The sequence below is a fragment of the Scardinius erythrophthalmus genome (genome assembly GCF_964197995.2).
Source record: "Scardinius erythrophthalmus genome assembly, chromosome: 16".
Taxonomy (NCBI): domain Eukaryota; kingdom Metazoa; phylum Chordata; class Actinopteri; order Cypriniformes; family Leuciscidae; genus Scardinius; species Scardinius erythrophthalmus.
In genome coordinates, this window is record NC_138236.1 from 4,763,287 (window position 1) to 4,784,031 (window position 20,745).

General features: G+C 37.0%; 1 protein-coding gene across 2 annotated transcripts in view; it reads right to left on the bottom strand.

The window, feature by feature from the left end:
* Nucleotides 1-20,745, bottom strand: part of znrf2b (zinc and ring finger 2b) — a 39,641-nt gene that overhangs the window by 12,688 nt on the left and 6,208 nt on the right. For both annotated transcript variants that reach the window (XR_014031824.1, XM_081389130.1), the window contains exon 2: nt 13,768-13,863. Coding sequence is in view for 1 of the 2 variants with exons in the window: in XM_081389130.1 (XP_081245256.1) it covers nt 13,768-13,863 (96 nt within the window). In the remaining variant the exon portion in view is untranslated. The remainder of the gene's footprint in view (nt 1-13,767; nt 13,864-20,745) is intronic.

A 20,745-nucleotide genomic window follows, 5' to 3' on the forward strand; every position in this document is an offset into this window, starting at 1 on the left:
TGACCTCAAGTGCACAGGGTTGAATTCTCACTGGGAACTTTCCAGATCTGGGAACACACGGATAACATGGCAAACCAAGAGCTGAGCTGGCCTTATTGGGCCAATCTCACCCGGCAAGAACAAATCTCGGTCATATTTCACACCAAAATCTAAATAAATCATAAAAACATATATTTTGTATAATTTATAATTATATTTCCCAACCGTCTCTCAAATATATAAGAGCCCGTTGGGATGGATCTCACTAAAAACCTGTCAAGAATGTGTCCGGGTTGTATTCACCCCAAATCCAAAAAGAAATTATGCAAAATCCAAGAGAAAATGGGATCATTAAGACATTAGTTTATTAACTAAAAACTAAAAAAAAGTATTTTAGCTATAGTACATTTGTTGTACTGCCTTTACTGTATTACAGTAAAAAAAAAAAAAGATTGAGAATACCTTTTTAGAGTACCAGGAATAACCAAGCGGCAACCTCCCTGTCTCTCTCTTGAAACCAACACGGAAGTGAATTAACCGCCAATTAATCGACTGGCCGCTTGAGGCTGGCTACAAAAGTGAGTCAAATCTGCATCTCCCCCATGTTAAAATGCCCAGCTTTACAGCAGAAAAAAACATGTTTACAGCCTGGAGCAAAAAGTGGCTTTGGTCTATACATCTAATTTTGCCCTTCATGACAACTGAGAGGGGGGTGAATTTTTTTATAACTCGTCCGTTTAAATTATATTAGGCCTTAAATTTCTGCATAATTAAGGGTGTGTCCACTTTTGAGTGACAGGTGGATTCCCACTGCTGTGATCATTAGTCATCATTAGCCATTTGTCTGCTGTCTGTTAGCAGTCACGTTACCTCAGCTCATTGTCTGACTGTAAAAATAAATAAATTCGGGAGTGACGCGCTGCCAAGATGGCGATGGTCAGCTACGCCCACTTTAGGCTTCAAAAACGATCTTAAGTAACCTACGGGTGACGTCACGGACACTACGTCCATATTTTTTTTACAGTCTATGGAAATAAATAAATAAATAAATAAATAAATATAAAAATATAAATATATATAGAAGAAAGAAAGGGGCACACACACACACACACACACACACACACACACACACACATATATATGTGTGTGTGTATGTGTGCCCCTTTCTTCCCCAATAATTCAGTCTCTCTAAATCTCTCCTTTCCTAGGGTTTACTCTGCTCTGATTGGTCAGATGGCCCAGTCTGTTGTGACTGGTCTACTCTGCTCTGATTGGTCAGATGGCCCAGTCTGTTGTGATTGGTCTACTCTGCTCTGATTGGTCAGATGGCCCAGTCTGTTGTGACTGGTCTACTCTGCTCTGATTGGTCAGATGGCTCAGTTTGTTGTGATTGGTCTACCGCTTACAGCACGTGTCGGAAACGAACACTCATTAGCATATCTGAATTACAGCTCCAGAGGCTTCCTCAGCACCTGATACTACACAGTAATACTAACAATAATGACAGCGTCAGTCCTTACTTATCCTATGGAAGTGCTTGCAAAGTGGATTTGCTTTTGCAGCGCAGAAAACATGATCTTCTTGACATGAACAACACAAACCAAACTCTTCCAGGGCTCAGCTACAACTACAGTGTTTGAGGTCGGGTCAAAGTAAATGATGTTCGCGGGCAGCCAATGAAGACCATAGACTTGCATTATGCAAATTTGTAACAAATCTATGTAGGTTCAAGCAGGAAGTGACACTGGCTCTTGCTGACGGCTCGTTTAGTCAGTTCGGAATCTACGGGTTCTTTTAGGAGACAATAACTTTATTTGTCGTGCACTTTGATCTTTAAAATTTTGCAGACCTTCTACATTCACAGACAGCTAAATATTCGAAAAAGCATAATAGGGGCACTTTAAAAAAATCTGAATACATTACAATCATGAGAAGTTGGAGTGAAATATACTAAATTGTCATGAAAACAATATCACAAGAAAAAAAAAAAACCCTGCTAAAACACTGCTCCAACTAATCCATTAAAATTAAAATTTAATTTAAAATAGGTTGTGCTTAGGGAAATTCATAGGCACAATTTTATTTGTCCTGCACACCAATAAGATTCTGTTTTTAAGATCAACTTTTGACTGCGATACTTGAAGACAACATGCTGTGAGTGAGTGTGTGTGTGTGTGTGTAAGTAGAGCTCAGCTGTGGTGTCAGTGACACTGACACAGGCAGAATGTGGACTGAACTTGTACGACCCGTCGTACGACTGCAGTGATTAGAACCAGCAGTCATGACCTTGAGAGAGTGACGGGAACAAACAGCCATGGAGAACACCGGGAGAGACACTGTAAACATGAACGCCTGCTTACAGTTTACACACACACACTGCATGTGCTTCAAATGCAAGTACACAAGCCGATCAATATCTACCTTGTACATGCTCAAAGCCGTATTGAATATGCAATAACTTCTCCTTCAAGTCTTTCTGCATTTGCATCAAGTTAAACTGATCTGAACTTGCTGGAAACATCAGTCGCTAATGTTTGTCACCGCAAGCCACTGAAAACGAATGAATTCTTGTTTTGCCACTGAACAGGCTTTACTTTGCCCTTTAAGACACACAAACGCAGAGGCAAGCCTGGCAGGTGACGTCACTGTAAAGGTTCCTCTCTTGTGTCTCTCTGATTGGCCTCACTGCACAGATGATGTCACGCTCCACATCACACCCTCATCATGACCCTGCGCTCTCTAACTGGGCACATCCACCAACACCAGACGCAGAGAGACTGCCGGGATGTCCAGGTCATATTCACCCCCAAATCAAAAGGAAAATTATGCAAAATGCAAAACAAAATTGCATCAAGACATTAGTTTCAAGAATTAAGCATATTTAGCCCCCAAAATATATTTATTCATTAGTGTGTTTCAAAACAACAATATGATATTTGTACACCATGGTATTGTTTGTTGTGCTGCATATTTATTCATATATATATATATTATTTGATTTTATTACATATTTAGTGTATTACAGCTAAAATAATGTTTAAGTACCTTTGAGAATAATAGCAATTACGAAAGCACTGAAAAATGAAAACATCTGTATGCATTACTTGATAGTTTCTATCAATCGCTTGTTATATTCCTCATTTGTAAGTTACTTTGGATAAAAGTGTCTACTAAATAAATAAATGTACATGTAAATGCATTGCAGAATGAAAAAAGTTAAATGCAAAAGAGTGAAATGTGCTTACCGGTAATTGCCATGAAAATAATGTTGCAAAGTAAAAAATAAGGGTCCTAAACTGGACAGTTACTTTATGAAATATATAGCGTAATCTATTATATTTTTCTTTCGATTTAAGGTAAGACCTGGACAATTTTTCATGAGATAAGAAAAAACAATCACTGCACACATTTTAAATGTGCCATTTTTGTACCTTTTAGTGCCTCGTTTAATATATATGAAAGTATATGAAATCATCATCTGTAACTTATAGACATCAGTATTGGCCGACCTCTAAATCTAATTACATCTATCAGCTAATCCCTTTAAATAAGTGAATCCCTTTAAAATGCCAAAAAGGCATTGTGGCTTTCTACTTTGGACGATTTTCTTCTCATTTTTCTTTTTGTGGTCTGTATCTACGAGAAAGTTGAGTATTGATTACCTCTTTATCTCTCTCTCCTCTGACTGCTGTTCATCTGGGGCAATACTTCTGCTGATAAACCCCATTCCCAAACCTGCAGCTACAACAACTGAACACTTTTCTAAGAGAAAAAAAAAAAAACTATTTGCTGCAGTATGGAAAGAAATGTGGTCTATGTGGTCTATGTTCAGGAAGGCAGGCACCTGCATGTTTTACTTACAGCGCTGGAGAGCATGATGAGATTGATCACTCATCAGAGAGAAAACACACAGGGAAACTGTACAAGAGCCTGTACTCTTGATTCTCACATGAACAAACAGGGTTCATGACCAGCTAAATCAAAGCACGTTCACATTGCAGTAAACCTGATACAGAATAGACAACTCAAGGCATTCTACAACAAAATTCAGATGTTTGGAGAGTAGGTTTTACAAGAAAATACTATTTCAGTCTTTCTACTTCAAAAGTTCACGGTTAATTCACTGTGTTACCTGCCATTTCTTTGTAATTATTTGTGAAATTTACTAGCAGTTTCTAAGTGAAAACTGTAAATTCTACACGTTTTACAACATATATATAAAAACAAATTGATTTTAGAAGACTAAATGTCAAATTCGAGAATAAATGAGAACCTATTGGTCACACAAGGACAAATGTGTGGCAAACTCATAAATTCGCGTTATTAGAGTTATTAGTGCAGCTGTTATTAAAGTGTGTTCTAGTTTCTCCAAAGAACAGAAGCAAACATCCATGTATAGTATGTATTTACTGTATTATAGTAAAATTGTTTAATTACCTTTGAGACTAATAGGAATTACAAAAAACAGAGATAAAAACATCTGTATGCATTAGTCATGAGAAAGTCCTTAATTATGAAAATAATGTCACAGAGCAAAATATTATGAGGGTCCTAAAATGGACAGTTCCTTTATGAGATATATAATCAGTTATATTTTTCTTTTGGTTCTGGGTATGACCTAGACAAGTTTTCATTATATGAAATCAGAGATTAAATAAGAGCAAACTATTGGTCACATGAGGACAAATGAGTGGCGACCTCATGTACATCACGATCAGGCCGTTATTAGTGCGTCTGTGACTGAAGCGTGTTATTATTTCCCCCGAGAACAGGAAGCAAACATCCCATATTTGATCCGAGCTCACGTCTCGCCGCAGACGTTCGAGTTAAAGGTCGCAGGTCGCTAGCAGCGTGGTTGGCATGGTGACGCTATTCCCTACGGCTTAACAAAAGATCGGCAAATTATTCACCCTCTCAGGGGCCGGTTCACCCCGTCTCACCTCGGGACTGAGCACCGCATCTGTATCATTAGGATGATCGAGGACATTATGGCACCCTTACTGTGAAATCTATAGATCCTATAAAGTAATTAAAAGGCATGTCGCAGCTGGACAACACTTGATGGATCACTAAGCAGGAGATTAGATGATCCAGTTACCGAGATACAAGATGATCACTAGCATATATGATTAGAGAGTCATGTAAGCAAGATGTAACTATAGATAAATAAAGACAAGCTAAACAACAGGAATAACCTCATAACAGACACAAACTAAACCTGCAGGCTTTTTCTGCATTTCCTGTGCTGATTTTGTGGTAAAGTCTGCTGAGAAGATTTAAACATGATAAAGTGTTAAATAGAGCTGACAGAGACTTTGAAACTAGTTTGTCAAGCCGCTCAATAGGAAGTTTAACCCTATGAAGCTACTCTATCATATTTGATACACAAAATTCTAAGGCCTCTAAAGGATCAACATGATCAAAAATTTTGAATTTGAAAAACCTGATGTACACAATCGATTACATGCCTTCTGTTGTCTGATTGATAGTTTATACTTTTTTTTTGCAGTTATACTAAAAATCGTGTTCAAATGAGAGCATTAAATATAATCCATCACATCAGGTTTTTGATTAGTTTATTTGTTCATCTCTCAATCATCATTGTATTGCGTTGCATTATATGTTTTGAAACTATATAAACTTAGCATTTAAATATCATCTTTCTAAGACATTATTGGGAGACGACTGATATTTATATGCATTATGTAAGTAGTCGCTATACTGTCATAAAGGTCTCATTGATGCATTATAAAGTATCAGAATTTAATATTATTTTTTTACCATATTTATATCAGCAACTGAACCAAATTGCATATGTTTGCTCAGTTTGGCTCAGTTTTATTTTTTAAATAAAATGTAAGTGTTTCTTTCACTTCATATTCTAACTATATCATCAAATATGAGCCATACAATCCTTCCTGATATATCAAATATAATACATAAAAAAATAAATACTAGTGCAAATTGTAAAAAATAGTGTCTAAAGGTTAATAAACTGTTCCATAAAAAAAATATGTTTTATATGTCAGGCTTTACAGGGTTAAACAACCAAGCTACCCTTTTGAAAAAGTAGTTAGCTACACTGCAAGTTACTAACAGAAATAACTACACTAAGGCTGCGTTTACACGGGCACAAAAAAAAAATCTGATTTTTTACTCGCATCTGACAGATCGAATTTTTTTTCACTTCAAAATTCGAGATCTAAAAAAACTGTAGATAAAACAACAAACGAAAATTACAGTTATTTTTTCAGTCTATCCGTTCAAGTCAGATTTTGTGCTACAAACATCCATGACAGCTTTTAACTTATCCATGCTGCCAAATAATTATAATATATGCCAACGACGTGAACTATAAAATCATTTTAGTACGGCCATTCAAAACCCGAGGGTCAACCATGTCGCAAAGCAATCACCAACAGAATCATTTTGGGCGGGGATTAATGTAAACACAGATATCAGATACCAGTCATATCTAAAGTAAATGTCAACAGGCGGAACAGAACCCCCGGATATGGTAAAAAAAAAAAAAGATCAGATCTGTGCATTAAGACTTGCAGTGTAAACACAGCCTAAAGCTTCGGCCCTAAATGTAACCCTCTAAAGCAGTGTTTCTCAAACCTTTCAACTCTGAAGCCCCTTATTTTCCACAATAATATTCAAAAGCCCCATGACTTTTCCAGCTGTTCATGATTAAAGCTACAATGTGTTTTTTCGCCACTAGGGGTCGCTAACCTCTTACAATAACAAAAGCGTAGGTTGATGACGCATAAGCGGAATTATGGAACTTGCCGTCATGCCGAAGGATCTGATAATGTTTATGGATGAGTGAATACATTGATGTTTTTAACATGTGTGGTATGAAGCAGGGCGCGATTGCTAATCAGAGACAGATATCAGCGCCACACGCAAGTCCCGCGGATATAAAGGAATAAGGACATTTAATTCTACCGAACTACCCGCAAGTGCAGAATTACTACTCACACAGGTCAGTTTATTTGACGAATGAAACTTGTGAGGTAACGCAGCGCTGTTTCACTTGGTCTACACTATCACACTAAACTGCATTTGAGTGTGTTGAAAGTTATAATGTTATTCTATGTGTTTATTTCATTGCTTTCAGAAAATCAAATACTTCTTGTCGTACCAAGGACTAAAGGCCTTCATAAAGGTGACCGCACTTTCGCTGTTATGGGACCGAGATTATGGAGCGAGCTGCCTCTATCTATTAGATCTGCTAAATCTATATCAGTATTCAGGAACATGCTCAAGGCGCATTTATCATTGACCGCTTATAGCAGGTAATCTCAATGTGGTGTCTATGGTGTGAGATTTGTTAAAAATAAATAAAAGAAAGAAAGAAAGAAAGAAAGAAAGAAAGAAAGAAAGAAAGAAAGAAAGAAAGAAAGAAAGAAAGAAAGAAAGAGAAATAAAATAAAGAAAGAAAAATAAAGAAAGAAAGAGAAAGAGAGAGAAATAAAAGAAAAAGAAAAAGAAAGAAAGAAAGAGAAAGAGAGAAAGAAAGAAAGAAAGAAAGAGAGAAAGAGAAAGAAAGAGAGAAAGAAAGAAAGAAAGAAAGAGAAAGAAAGAAATACATAAATAAAAAACAAAGAAAAAGAAAAAGAAAGAGAAAGAAATAAATAAAATAAAGAACGAAAAATAAAGAAAGAAAAGAAAGAAAGAAAGAAAGAGAAATAGAGAAAGAAAGAAAATAAAGAAAAAGAAAGAAAGAAAGAAAGAAAGGAAGAAAGAAAATAAAAAATAAAAAGAAAGAAAGAAAGAAAGGAAGAAAGAAAATAAAAAATAAAAAGAAAGAAAGAAAGAAAGAAAATAAAGAAAGAAAAAGAAAGAAAGAAAGAAAATAAAAAAATAAAAATAAAGAAAGAAAGAAAGAAAATAAAAAAATAAAAATAAAGAAAGAAAGAAAGAAAATAAAAAAATAAAAGAAAGAAAGAAAGAAAGAAAGAAAGAAAGAAAGAAAGAAAGAAAGAAAGAAAGAAAGAAAGAAAGAAAGAAAGAGAAATGCTCATCCTCCATGTATCTTGAAATGGCCTGATACGTTTGTCAGTTCTGATTAAGTGGCACAGGAAGTACAACAATACGGGGACATCATCACAACACACCACACACACGCGCACGCATGCGTCACAGAGTGGCCCCGTCAGCTGAAGAGCTAATTAAAGCTGAACAGAGCGCTATGCTCATGATAACTCAGAGCGGACAGTTATCGATCCGGCCCAGCTTCTCAGAGCCTTTTTTCCTGCCCTCACAATCTCGCTCTTAAGAAGTTGGCGAGGCTGAGGGATTTCCTGTCACACGGCCAGAGTCTTAGCATGCAGCACTGACTGCTGGGATCCGCTACGGGCTGAACACGCTCTCCTTCATGCAGGACACGGACCGACACAGGCTGAGCAGTGCAACAGGACCAGCATGTGTGGCTGCTGTTCATCATGGGAATGCTAAGCTCAAAGTTTCTTCCAGAGCGAGATGAATCGGACATGTTTGCACGTTCAAAACATTGTATAAATGCAACACAGAGTTAGATGCTGAGAGGTGATGCACGAGCAAAATTTACAGAAACATTCAAGCATACGATTTGTTTGGTTTCATATAAGGTTGGTCATTTTGGTTAAAGGATTTTGCAACATACACACACACATACACATACACACACAAACATACGCGAATCTCTTGAATGAATGATTCAGTGAGAAATACACTTGTTGCCACCTACTGGTGTAACAATGCAATTGATGCATTTATTTGAAGTGTCAAATTACTTTTCAAAAGATGATGCTCTACTTTGGTCGCTACCGGAGACATCAGTGTTTATATCCGAACTATAAACTTTTATCCCAGTACTTCTGTGATCATCCGAATTGTAACAGAAATAACAATGCTGTTTGTAAAGCTGTTTCATACCTATATATGACAACGGCATCGGCAGTCGTGAACGAATCTGACAGAGGTTTAACAGGCAGAGCCAATGAGATCACGTGGGTGTTTAAAAGGAGCACTCCACCCATTTGCATTAAGCTTTGCATTGTTAGAAACCCAGTCATACTACTGAATGGTCGTGCAACTCTCATTTTCCCCTGAGACGGGAGAAATCCGTATTTACCTCTTACACTTCCTCCCACAATGACGCAAAAATCGTTGGAGGAAGTGTAAGAGGGGCGGATTTCTGTTGAGACTACAAGCACTAGTTCCCACCCTTTCAAACCCGCCCATAGGGGGTTGGACCTAATGTGCTAACAGACCTATCACAGATCAGTGCCAGTGTGTTTGATTTCCAATGCCATCCTCTTTTTCCTGGGCATGTCCGGCCGTCGAGATCGTCCAAAATGTCCGGGATTCGGCTTTTGCTTTCTGCGGTCGCCATTCATTGTTTACATGCACACCTTTTGTTTCAATCTAACTGAATTCATTCCGATTGGTGAATCTGAATGTAGTGTTTACATGAATGCTAAACAAGTGATCGGTTGATGTGCGTTTTAACATCGCTAAGAAAATTCCCGCTCCTCCGTGAGAGATGCGAGACCGGCGCGTCTCAGTGATGACGCCACCGGCCTCGCGCCGTTCTCCCGCGGCCGTCAGCCTCATCCTGCTCGCCACAGTAAACATGATGAATGGTGACTGTAGAACGCAAAAACCGAATCCCGGACATTTTGGGCGATCTCGAAATCCAGGGCAAACTCGTCACGGAGACTCGCTAGTAGCTTAGCTTTGTTGTTTTCAACTGCGCTCTCTTACCGGTAGGCGTGGCTTGGGAGTGGCCTCCTAGGGCAGCGAAGCAAGTGCATTCTGGGAGTTGTTGTCTTTCATCCACATAAGCCAAAAATACATTTTCTGGCTTTTCTTAGTCTAGAAAGCTCCAAATTCAAAAATAATTTCACATTTCTTCTACATAAATGACCTATTTTAAATACACATTCATCTTTCCAGAGGTGAAGTATCCCTTTAAATCGAGAATCATGCAGCTCTAATAAATATATAGGATTTTCTAAATATTCCTAATGAGAAATATATTTATTATTAATTTAAAATATTATAATTTAATATGAAATATCCATTTATAATTTGCTTCTGATGCTTTAAAAATAATGGTGGAAAAATGTTATTAAATCCTACATCACATATTTTTTTGGTGATTTGGGGTATTGCCTGCCCTGGCATTTTCACTTGATGTTCCCTCATCTAATGGCTCTTGATCTCCTGAGTTCAACTAATAAATCTTAATGAACTAACTGTGTTTGCTGAGAGTGTTTAATAAATGTGGCAAGCATCTGGTTCCTGACTAGCGCTTCCTTCCAAACGTCTGAGAGCTGAAGTGAAGATACAGACACAACAGCGGTTTATTCATCATCTGCCCTATTATGTTCACTGCCAAGTGCTCTACGTGTGGTGCTGCGAGTGTGTTTGGCCCAGATTAGCAGCAGAGGCCATGTGTTGAGACGGGCCCTGGAGGGAGAGCATGCATCTGGTGTTTGCTGCTCTATGGGCTTCAGCGAGAAGCAAGAGATGGAGAGACAAACTCACACACACACACACACACACACACACACACACACACACACACACACACACACACACACACACACACACACACACACACACACACACACACACACACACACACACACACACACACACACACACACACACACACACACACACACACACACACACACACACACACACACACACACACACACACACACACACACACACACACACACACACACACACACACACACACACACACACTGCCATATCCCTCTAAAGCCTCAAGAACCTGCCATGTTCACCAGGAAAATGTTATCCATTTATATTCCATAATCTGACATGTTTCTGAGTAAAACAGAATACTGAACGAGAAAAACCGAAGGACAGAACTTGATTTTATCCATGAGGAGTTGACTGGAAGGTGATTGTAAAATAAGAAAGAGAGCAGCTTATTTTTTCTCTACTTTGATGAAAGATTATAAAGACAAACATTTTTTTTCTTTATAATAATATGCACGGACAAATTGTTTAATGAGACCAGGACCAAAATAACACGAGCTAAGAAAGTAAACTTTAACTTTAAATATATCCTGTAATCATAATTGAGTTTATATTCACTTCCCTAATAAATGTCCTAGTAAGTTTGCACAATTCTTAAGTATGAATTGTTTATTTTTATATTGTATGTATGCAAGCATGTATGTATATGTGTAATATACCTAAACCTTTAACAAATTGTTTTTTATTATAAGAAAGAGTGCTTTCCTTTGAAAACACCACAACTATTCATAGCCATTCATCCATTTCAATCATAAATTGATTAATTGATTAATACGTGCTGCGAATGGATTGCAATACTAGTTTATACTACACAACCTACCAATATACTAAAACACACCAAATAGAAGAACTGAGGATAAGGATATATTAAGGAAGGATAAAACAGCATGTAGTTATTGTCCACAGAGGTTTTGAGAGAAAGACATGATCCTCATTCAACCAGCCCCATTGATTTTCATTTTACCGCTGCTTTATTTGCATCCTTCAATGCTGTTGTGTTAATGTACTAAAATTAGCTGTTGTCGTCAGTCGGAGGAAGAATGAGCCGGGGGGCTTTTTTCACTCTCAGCCAAAAACTAAGGGTTGGTAATGGAATAAATCAAAAAGTTGTGTCAAGAAAATGTTTTTTTTTTTTTTTTATAAAGCCTTGCACATAAAACTTGAATTAATGTATATTTTGTAATAATTTTGTTATTCAGTAAATACAGCTCTCAAATGATGGCGATGATTTTATCAGGCTTGACTATTTCCCCCAATGGTTGTTCTCCGTCACACAAACCTGGCAGCCATGGCACTAACCGCTGAAAATCTCATGTTGTTTTAGATCAGATTTTTCACTATAACATCTCTCGGTTTGGCACATTCCCCAGCTGCACGGAGGACTCTATCTGTCCCGCTGAGTTTATGGAAACTGACGATGCCTAAAATCATGACAAAGGGCTATAAAAACAAGACGACTAAAAGATTCAGACAGAAAAAGGGGACAAATTCACGCTCGGGTTGAAGATTATGGCTGAACAGATTCTATTTGATATTAACTATATAAACTTTTTAAAACAATGATAAATGAGTTAGTAGAAAGCCAATGAAGGCCGGTTTACACCCGCTACTAACGTCAGGTCAAGACTCACATTAAACAGTACAAGATCAGGGGCCAGTTGCATAAACATAGCAACTCTTCTGTGTCTTAGTATGATTGACTAGCAGTAAGTGAATCAGTTTTAACATTTTTGGTATCAAATAAGACCAATCTACACTTTTTTTTAACTGCCTTCAAGTTATGAATCAGTGTTAAATAAAAAAAAAAAAAAAAAAAAAAAAATGTATGACTAACTTGTAAAACTAGTCTTAGCAGTTTATGCAACAGGCAGGACTAGACCCTCAAAGACCCAGACTGGCTTGACTTAAATAACAATGAGCAATCCACTCAAAATGCCATGTTTGCTGTGATAAAAATAAAAATAAATGATTGTGGAGCAAAATAGTGTAAGACGCTTTATCAATATTAAGTCACAAAATCAAAGACCCTTCAGTCAATGAAATCTGATCATAAATCTCATAGGCAGGCCAAATTTAATCACATCATTTTGCTGTTGATATAAAATTAAGCAACATGGGTTTTAATTTTTTTATTTGCTCATTAAGTCTTCTAAAGAGCATGTCATTAAACTAGTTTCTTGACCTTTCCTTGTCTTGACAAATAATAATAATAATAATAATGATAATAATAAAATATAACTCGAGTGCTTTTAAAGGAAATGCACAAATATACATTTTAATAATAATAATAATAATAATAATAATAATAATCGCTTTTAAGTCCTTTTAGAGGAAATTTTAATTGCACAAATATTATCATCATTATTACTGAAATGTATAATTATGCATTTCCTCTAAATGTATCTAAAAGAGTGATATAAAATAAAATAAACAGATTTTTTATAATAATAATAATAATAATAATATAAAAAATAAAAATAATAATAATTAAAGCTGCAAGCAGCATTTATCGGGGTTCAAGCATTTATGGCCTTTAAGCACATAAGCATTTAAGACATTAAGTTTTATTTTGCAAGCTTAATAATAATAATAATAATAATAATAATAATAATAATAATAATATCACTCTTTAGAGGATTTTAGGATTTGCACAAATATAAATTTTGAATATTATCGAAAAGCTGTGAAATAATTAGGTATTATTTGAGCTAAATTACCCAGAACTACACCACTTAGTACCAGGTGTTAACAGTCGGATAGACAGGAGTTGCCTAAGGTCTGTGTGTTAGTGCGAGGAGACACGTTGCCTTAATAAACAAACATTAAATATATTAAAGCTGCAAGACGCATCATAAAACACAAACTCAGCTTGAATAAAGCTCCTCATCACAGCATGTCACTGCAAGAAACGAACTGCAACGGCTGGAAAATTAGATGTTTGAACATGACTGCACAACACGGCAACAAATCACCAATCCCTATTGTGAAGCCAAATCGTTCCGTTTATGCCGGATAGATTGTGGACTATAAAACAGTGAGAGGTGGCTGCCAGGTCTTAACATGAGAAGCAACAGCCAGAGATAATTACAGCATTACGCTCTCCTCTGGAACCTGAAATACATCCAAACACAATGCCTTTCTTTCTTTACAGGAGAGACTCAAACATATTTTCCACTGTATAAGCATTTCACTTGAAGCAGGCAGCAACACAAACATTCTCACCGTTGTACGTCACTCTAGGTTTTGTCAAGCACATGACCAGATGAAGGTCCATTTCATCTGAAGAGATAAACTTGGAACAGACGGGGCACTTGAAACCTGTGGAGAAAAATAATATGAGTTTAGGACTGCAACGAAAAATCAATAATGGACTGTTTACACACATGAACATTTGTTTTTGCATTTAAAACTGAGACATGAAAAAAAAAAAAATGAAAAGCAAGGCGAGTTTATACCAGTTCAACTTAACTCAGTCTTCTAAACACATGGTGCTTATGTGCAAGATACTGTAAAAGATGTGAGTGGAACAGAGACATCCATGTAGTGCATGTTTACATAGAAAACCAATGGAAAACCGGCACAGAGGAATTCAAAAGCACTATGTGAACAGAACCTAACAATCTCAGTTTTGAGATGGGTTGTAGTGCCAAAGACCTTTGAGTTTCTTTGTTTATCTGACGATAGTTTTCTCAAATGAAATGGTGTGAGATGGCAGACGCTGAAAACACCATGAAAACGGAGACATGCAGAACAAGCAGATTTCAACAGCAGTCTTTTGTGTGCTTTAATATTCACAGACACTAGTCCATAAGGCCGTGTGTCCACCAAAGCGTTTTTTCACGCGGCTGGCGTATTTTTTCAATTGTTTTCAATGGGAGCGCCGCGTTTTTAAAACGGCATGAGCGTAACGAGGCGCTGAGCGGTTTTTTTTTTCACACTGAAGCGCTCAGCGCTCTGCGTTTTTCACCGGTCGCCGAGAGTTGAAGAATGTTCAACTTTGGGTAAAACGCAGCGCTCATCACTGTCACTTTTTACTTGACAACCGTCCAATCACAGTGGAGGAGAGGCGGGACTAATACCACACCGACCAACCGCCACATTCTGCTTGTACAACGTCAACAGACGACGACAAGAAGCATAATAACGGAACAAAATAATTTAATAACCAGAGAAAATACATTACATTGTATCTACATTTTAATATAGAATCAACACAGAAACAAAATATGTGTGAAATGAGACACTAGTAACACTTTCGTAGATATTTCGTATCATAACAAGAGTAGCGTCTCAACTGAAAAAAATGCTACGCTGCCAAAACGCTCTCAAGCGCCCATAGCTAGGCGTTTTCTGCAGAGCGCCCAGCGTTTTCAGCTGGCTAAAACACTTTGGTGGACACACGGCCTAAAGCAATGTGTTTAAGTCTACAGCCCTATTCTTTTTATTAAATTCCGTGAGATTCTGTAAATTTCATTTTTATGACTGGATTCCACAACGAGATGATGATGATGATGATCAGCTGACCAACCAGAGAAGGTTTAAAGGGCTCTAAAAGACAAGGCCGAGCACGAGACAGAAAGCGAGACACACAATAAAGAGGGTTTGTCTCGCGTGGAGTGAGTCGGGTCGTCTCATTGTGGGCAGCTGAAACACACAGGCTAAATACAGCTGAACTATGACAATATGAGACATTCTCTGAGTCTGGATGAACACGCTCAATGATATGATTCACTGGCAGCTGTGCCGAGAAGTGGTCTGAGGGCGTCTTGTGACACCACTGACCCGTGACGACCTTGTGACAAAATTTTCAGTCACTTGAGTGCGACATGCATTGCGGGTGTTCTGAATAAATGTGCTATTGAAGAAGTGGAGACACAAATGACAGCTTGACATCTTTCACAGTCAAGAAAACAGCTATGAGGAGACAAACATACTGAGACACACATTTCTTTTTACTGAACTGCTAAATGAGGACCTTTCAGAATTAAAGACATTATTACTGCAATATTTGTCTGGAAAGCTGATTTGAAACATGTCCATTGTGAAAAGTTCTGTATAACTAAAATTAAGCTACATGGATAATAATTTAACTAATTCAGAAAAATATAGAATATCTGTTGTGTTTTACATGGGACTTCAACTTCATCTCGGTAGCTTATACATTAGAGCGGTATTACACAAAAAATGGTCAGCCAAACGCCTTAAGTAAAATATCTACATGAAGTACCCACTGAGAATTTTAAGTTAATATTTTAATAATTTAATGACATTCATAATTTACATTATTCATAATAACAGTAAAAAATAATAATAATAAAAAAATAGAAATACTAATCATAATCATAATAATAATAATAATAATAATTATTATTATATTATTAATGGTTTAAATTCAATGTCAAATTAAAAAATTGGGCTGCACAATTTAAATAAATCTGAAATCTTTTTTATAATTAGAATAATAATAATTATTAATAACTTTACTTTATTATTATGATTATTATTACTACTATTATTTTATTTTGATTAATTGTGCAGCCTCATTTTTTTTTTTTTTACTAATTTATTTATTTTTTCTATTTTTTTTTAATCAACAACTCATAAACCCACATTTGGAAAACCCTGTATTAGTGGGTCACAATCCTAAAATGGGTCATGGACAGCACGTAAAAACAATGCTAAATTAAAATAATACAATACAACTAGCCATATAATCATACAGTTATTATAGGTTATGCAACATGCAAAAGTGTGATCAAGATATCAACCACTCAAACAGACGTGCATTTGACTGACCTCATCCATATTAAAGATGACACAGGTTAAGGCAAGCTCACACTACACAATGTTTGGCTAGATTTTGCATTGGCAGACTTGGAACATTTTCAAACCACTTTGATAGTATCGCCACGTAATCTTTTAGTGTGCAACGACGAGGTGGAAGTAATCCAGCCAATCACAGTGCAGATGATATAAATGGAAAAACCTCAAACACCTGCAGTTTTTTTTTTTTCTGCTGTTGGTCGGGACTGCCTCTTGACCAAATGTCTTGTAGTTTGTGCACCTTGTCAGCGTTGTTGTGTATAGTATGCGTGCTGCTATGACAAGACACCATGTTGTGTAGTGTGAACACCAGAGACATCCAGAAGTCTTACAGTCCTGTAGTGTGAGATTGCCCTTATGTGCACAGGCCACCAGAGATCACCTGAATGCTTATATCCCTATTTTTGTTGAGCATATCATTAAGAATAGTTACTCAAGGTGTTGGTGCTCCTTTAAAAATAATAATAGCATTTTTTTGTACATTTGGAGTGCTGTCAATACAGAGAACAACGACAAAAATCGGTGTTGCCTACTCCGTGTTATCCTCTTTTTAAAATTTGCACCCTGTTGACTTCAATGGGGCAAGTTTTAAACCTGCTTTTAGCCTCTTAACATCCTTGATGTGTCATTACAAGTGCACAGCTAATGTGAGTGATTCCTTCAGAGTGAACACGGGTGAATCTGACTGTAGATGTGAAAGATATGAATAAAAATGATGTTATTTCAGCCAGCGCACATACCTGTATTTACATCCTGTTTTCGGTCGAAGTCCCTAGTAATCGATTGTCGAGTTCACGCGCGTGATCATAGGTACTAAACCTATGCGTGTGAACTCGACAATCGATTACTATGGACTTCGACCGAAAACAGGATGTAAATACAGGTATGTGCGGTGGCTGAAATAACATCACTTTTATTAATATCTTTCACATCTACTGCAGTCAGATTCACCCGTGTTCACTCTGAAGGAATCACTCACAATGGCTGTGCACTTGTAATGACACATCAAGGATGTTAAGAGGCTAAAAGCAGGTTTAAAACTTGCCCCATTGAAGTCAACAGGGTGCAAATTTTAAAAATAGAATAACTCGGTGTAGGCAACACCGATTTTTGTCTTTGTTCTCTGTATTGACAGCACTCCAAATGTACAAAAAAATGAGCTCAATGTTAAAATTGACCGGAGTTCTCCTTTAAGGGAATCTTTAAGTGGAATCGGAATCAATCAGAATCATATATATATGCCTTACACTAAACTTCTGTCCCTAAAAAACATTAACAAGGCCTGAAACGAACACTAGTTGAGGATTAGACTGAACTGGCTAAATGGAGATCATAAGTGCACTTTAGGCTATCTGATTTCTCAGAATAATACCAGGCTGTAGAGTCGAATGAGTCAACGATGATTACCTGCGCCAGGTACACAAAACCTGCTTTAAACAGCGGACAAAAGCAAAGTTGAAAGCCGACTCCAGCCCGTCTGCTCTCATTACAGCTGTACCAGTGTTTAATGACTTCATCGACTGTGGCGCGTTGTACAACGGTCACTAAGTGCTGAGCATTATTTACTGTAAACTATTATTGCTGGAGGACTCCTGAGGGACAGCCATCCTGCCACAAAACACGGCAGAGTAATAGTAGCAGTTACCCCTGCTGAATCGCCCATCAAACTTATTGGCTTCATCCCATGGCTGAGAGAACAATAACCATAAAGAAAACCCCGCCGGAAGAACACAACAGAGGATTTTAACATCCAAAGCTGTCGCTCCAGCGCAGAGTAAAATCAAACTTCTCATATTTATCTCATGTTTAAGAACAATTTGTACTGCAACAATTTCAATTGCAACAAAATGAGTTGAATTCCACACTCTTCTGTGGATATTGCATAATATGTTTTTTTGCCAAGCTACAGTACATCTCTTTTGCTGATTGAATTATAGGGCAAATTAATTCAGACAGAACTTACAAAAAAAAAAAAAAAAAACCACATGATCTCAACACGCTCATCATCTTATCCAGAATATTAAATGATACGAATTAGAATTAGAATTTATTTTTTAATTACGATACAAATTGTAATTAAAAAATATTTTTTTTAATAAAATTGTGGAAACTGACAATCACATATAGGCTGAAAAAATTACTTCCAAATAGTTATCCCCATGCAAAAAGATGCATTGTACTAATCATAGCTTAAGGTCTTCAAATAACATTTAAAATGTATATTCACCGAACATATTTAATTGTGCTCAGTCAATCTGTTCACAAAGTGAAAAATCAGTGTTGGCTAAACAAGTCCTACGTAAAAATATTAAAAAACTGAATGCACATGCAAAAAATGTGCCTGAGGAAACTCGTTGGTATGGAGAATTCAAATGTGGATGCGCTGGAGAGCGAGTGAAGACCGAAACAAAATTCCCAAGAGAATACAAATATTCATTGTCTCAAGTTCCAAGACGTTATGGCGAATAACACACTGAAATGATTCTCCAAAGTTTTGCTTTAGGACCTGATATAAAGTTTAAAAGGCGTTTTGCAGAATGACGAGTTCATGCATTCATTGGTTTCATGATCGTGTTTTTCCGGTTACCACATAATTATCTGATGGTAGGCAATATTTCTTATTTTCCTCATGTCATATTTGTCTAAAATACTGTTTTATTGTCTTCTGAGATGTAATTTGTGTGATATGTGCACCTTTGTCATTAATGTTTGTTTTTATTTGCAGGTTTTTAATCTATGCATTGCAGCTTTTGAAAGTTTTCTTCACCACATCAAGACATGCCGTTATGCAGAAGACTTTTCGAACGCATTCAGTGTTTTTCCTTATTATTTTCACCAAATATCCTGTGTTGGAATTGATTTGTTAATAGAGTGAAAAACAAAACAAAAACAGACATTATGTCATTGTTACATACTCAGAGGATATGTTGTTTTTGTTGTTTTGTTGTTTTTCCTGTTTTGCTGTTTTTCTCTCTCCGCTATCACCTCTCAGGGCGGTGCTGCTGGCTGTCCATCATCATTATGACGTAGGATACACTTGAATGGGCGTCCTTACTATAAAAGAGTGACGTAGACCGGAAGCGGGAGAGAGAGAGAAGCTTTGTTTGGTCCGTTTTGGGTTCACGCGTGGCGTGCCTTGTTTTCTTTTGTTTGTTATTCACTGTTTATATTTTCGGATTAATTGTTTATTTTTTTCGTAGCATTGTTATTTTTGGTTTATGTTGGACCTGAGTCCCTACGTTTCTTTTTGTGTATTGCTTTGTAACCGGCCAGGGAGTAGTGAATAGGAAAGCATGTCACGTGACTTCCATTCATGCAACACCTAGGGGAAATCCGTGTAAGCACATCAGGTAAGGAGCGGGTGCTATTATTGTATGTTTTTGTTTTAGGTAGTGTAGATTAAGTAGGGCGTGCTGAGCGCCGTTGATTTTGTTTTGCTTTATTTCCTTGTGGTAGTAGTTTAGTGGGGACGAAGTAGTTATTGTGGGTTTGTTTTGTTTATTTCTTTAATTTAGCCCCGCTCAAGTTCCTACTCCCTCGGTACGGTATTTGTCTCTCTCTCATTTGCGCACTTTGGTGCTATGAATAAATACATGTATTTTCCTGATTTCAACCTTATTCTTTTGTCTTTGTGTCCTTTTGCACCAGCATCTTAAAAACATTAACCAGGCTGACTATCCGGGAATTAAATTATTTTATGTTGTGTTCCCTCATGCCCTTAGCCACTTTAGGGACGTAACAGTCATGGAACGCACATTTCAAAAGTAGAATAACTGGCTGTAACATTGTTTTTCGGAGAAACAAGTATATACTTATCACGTTAAGTATAAGTAAGGTAACTTAGCATGTTTCGGAAATCTCTGCAAACATATGTTTTTTGTGCTTTAGTACAGTAAAAAAAAGAAAGAAAAATGACACACAGCACCTTTAAGCTTTGCACTTTCTTACATTTAATATAAAACAAAAGTTTAAACTTTTTAATGCATGCGTGTGTGTGTGTGTGTGTGCTGCACCGCTCGTCTTACAACAAACATCTCTTCTGGTCCCCAGACATATGTAGGCCATATCAGACTGAAGGCCATCTATCAGTGTAAAAGCATAATGATTTGTTCTGAATGAAACATAACAGGCTTAACCGAGACCTGATGGCTGTTGTCCTGCTGGAGCGTTAGGCACAATCCCAATCACAATCCCACAGTCAATGTCCCCTTGACCAGATCACCACCCGTTACCATGTATTCAGAAGGTTAAATCCAAACCGTGAAAGAAAAACACTGAAAAAATAGACAAAATATGGTGGTAGACTGATATTTTGGCAAGGAATACTACTGACTACTAGCCTGGGTGCCAGCCCGAACCCCGCCCACTAAATTTTTT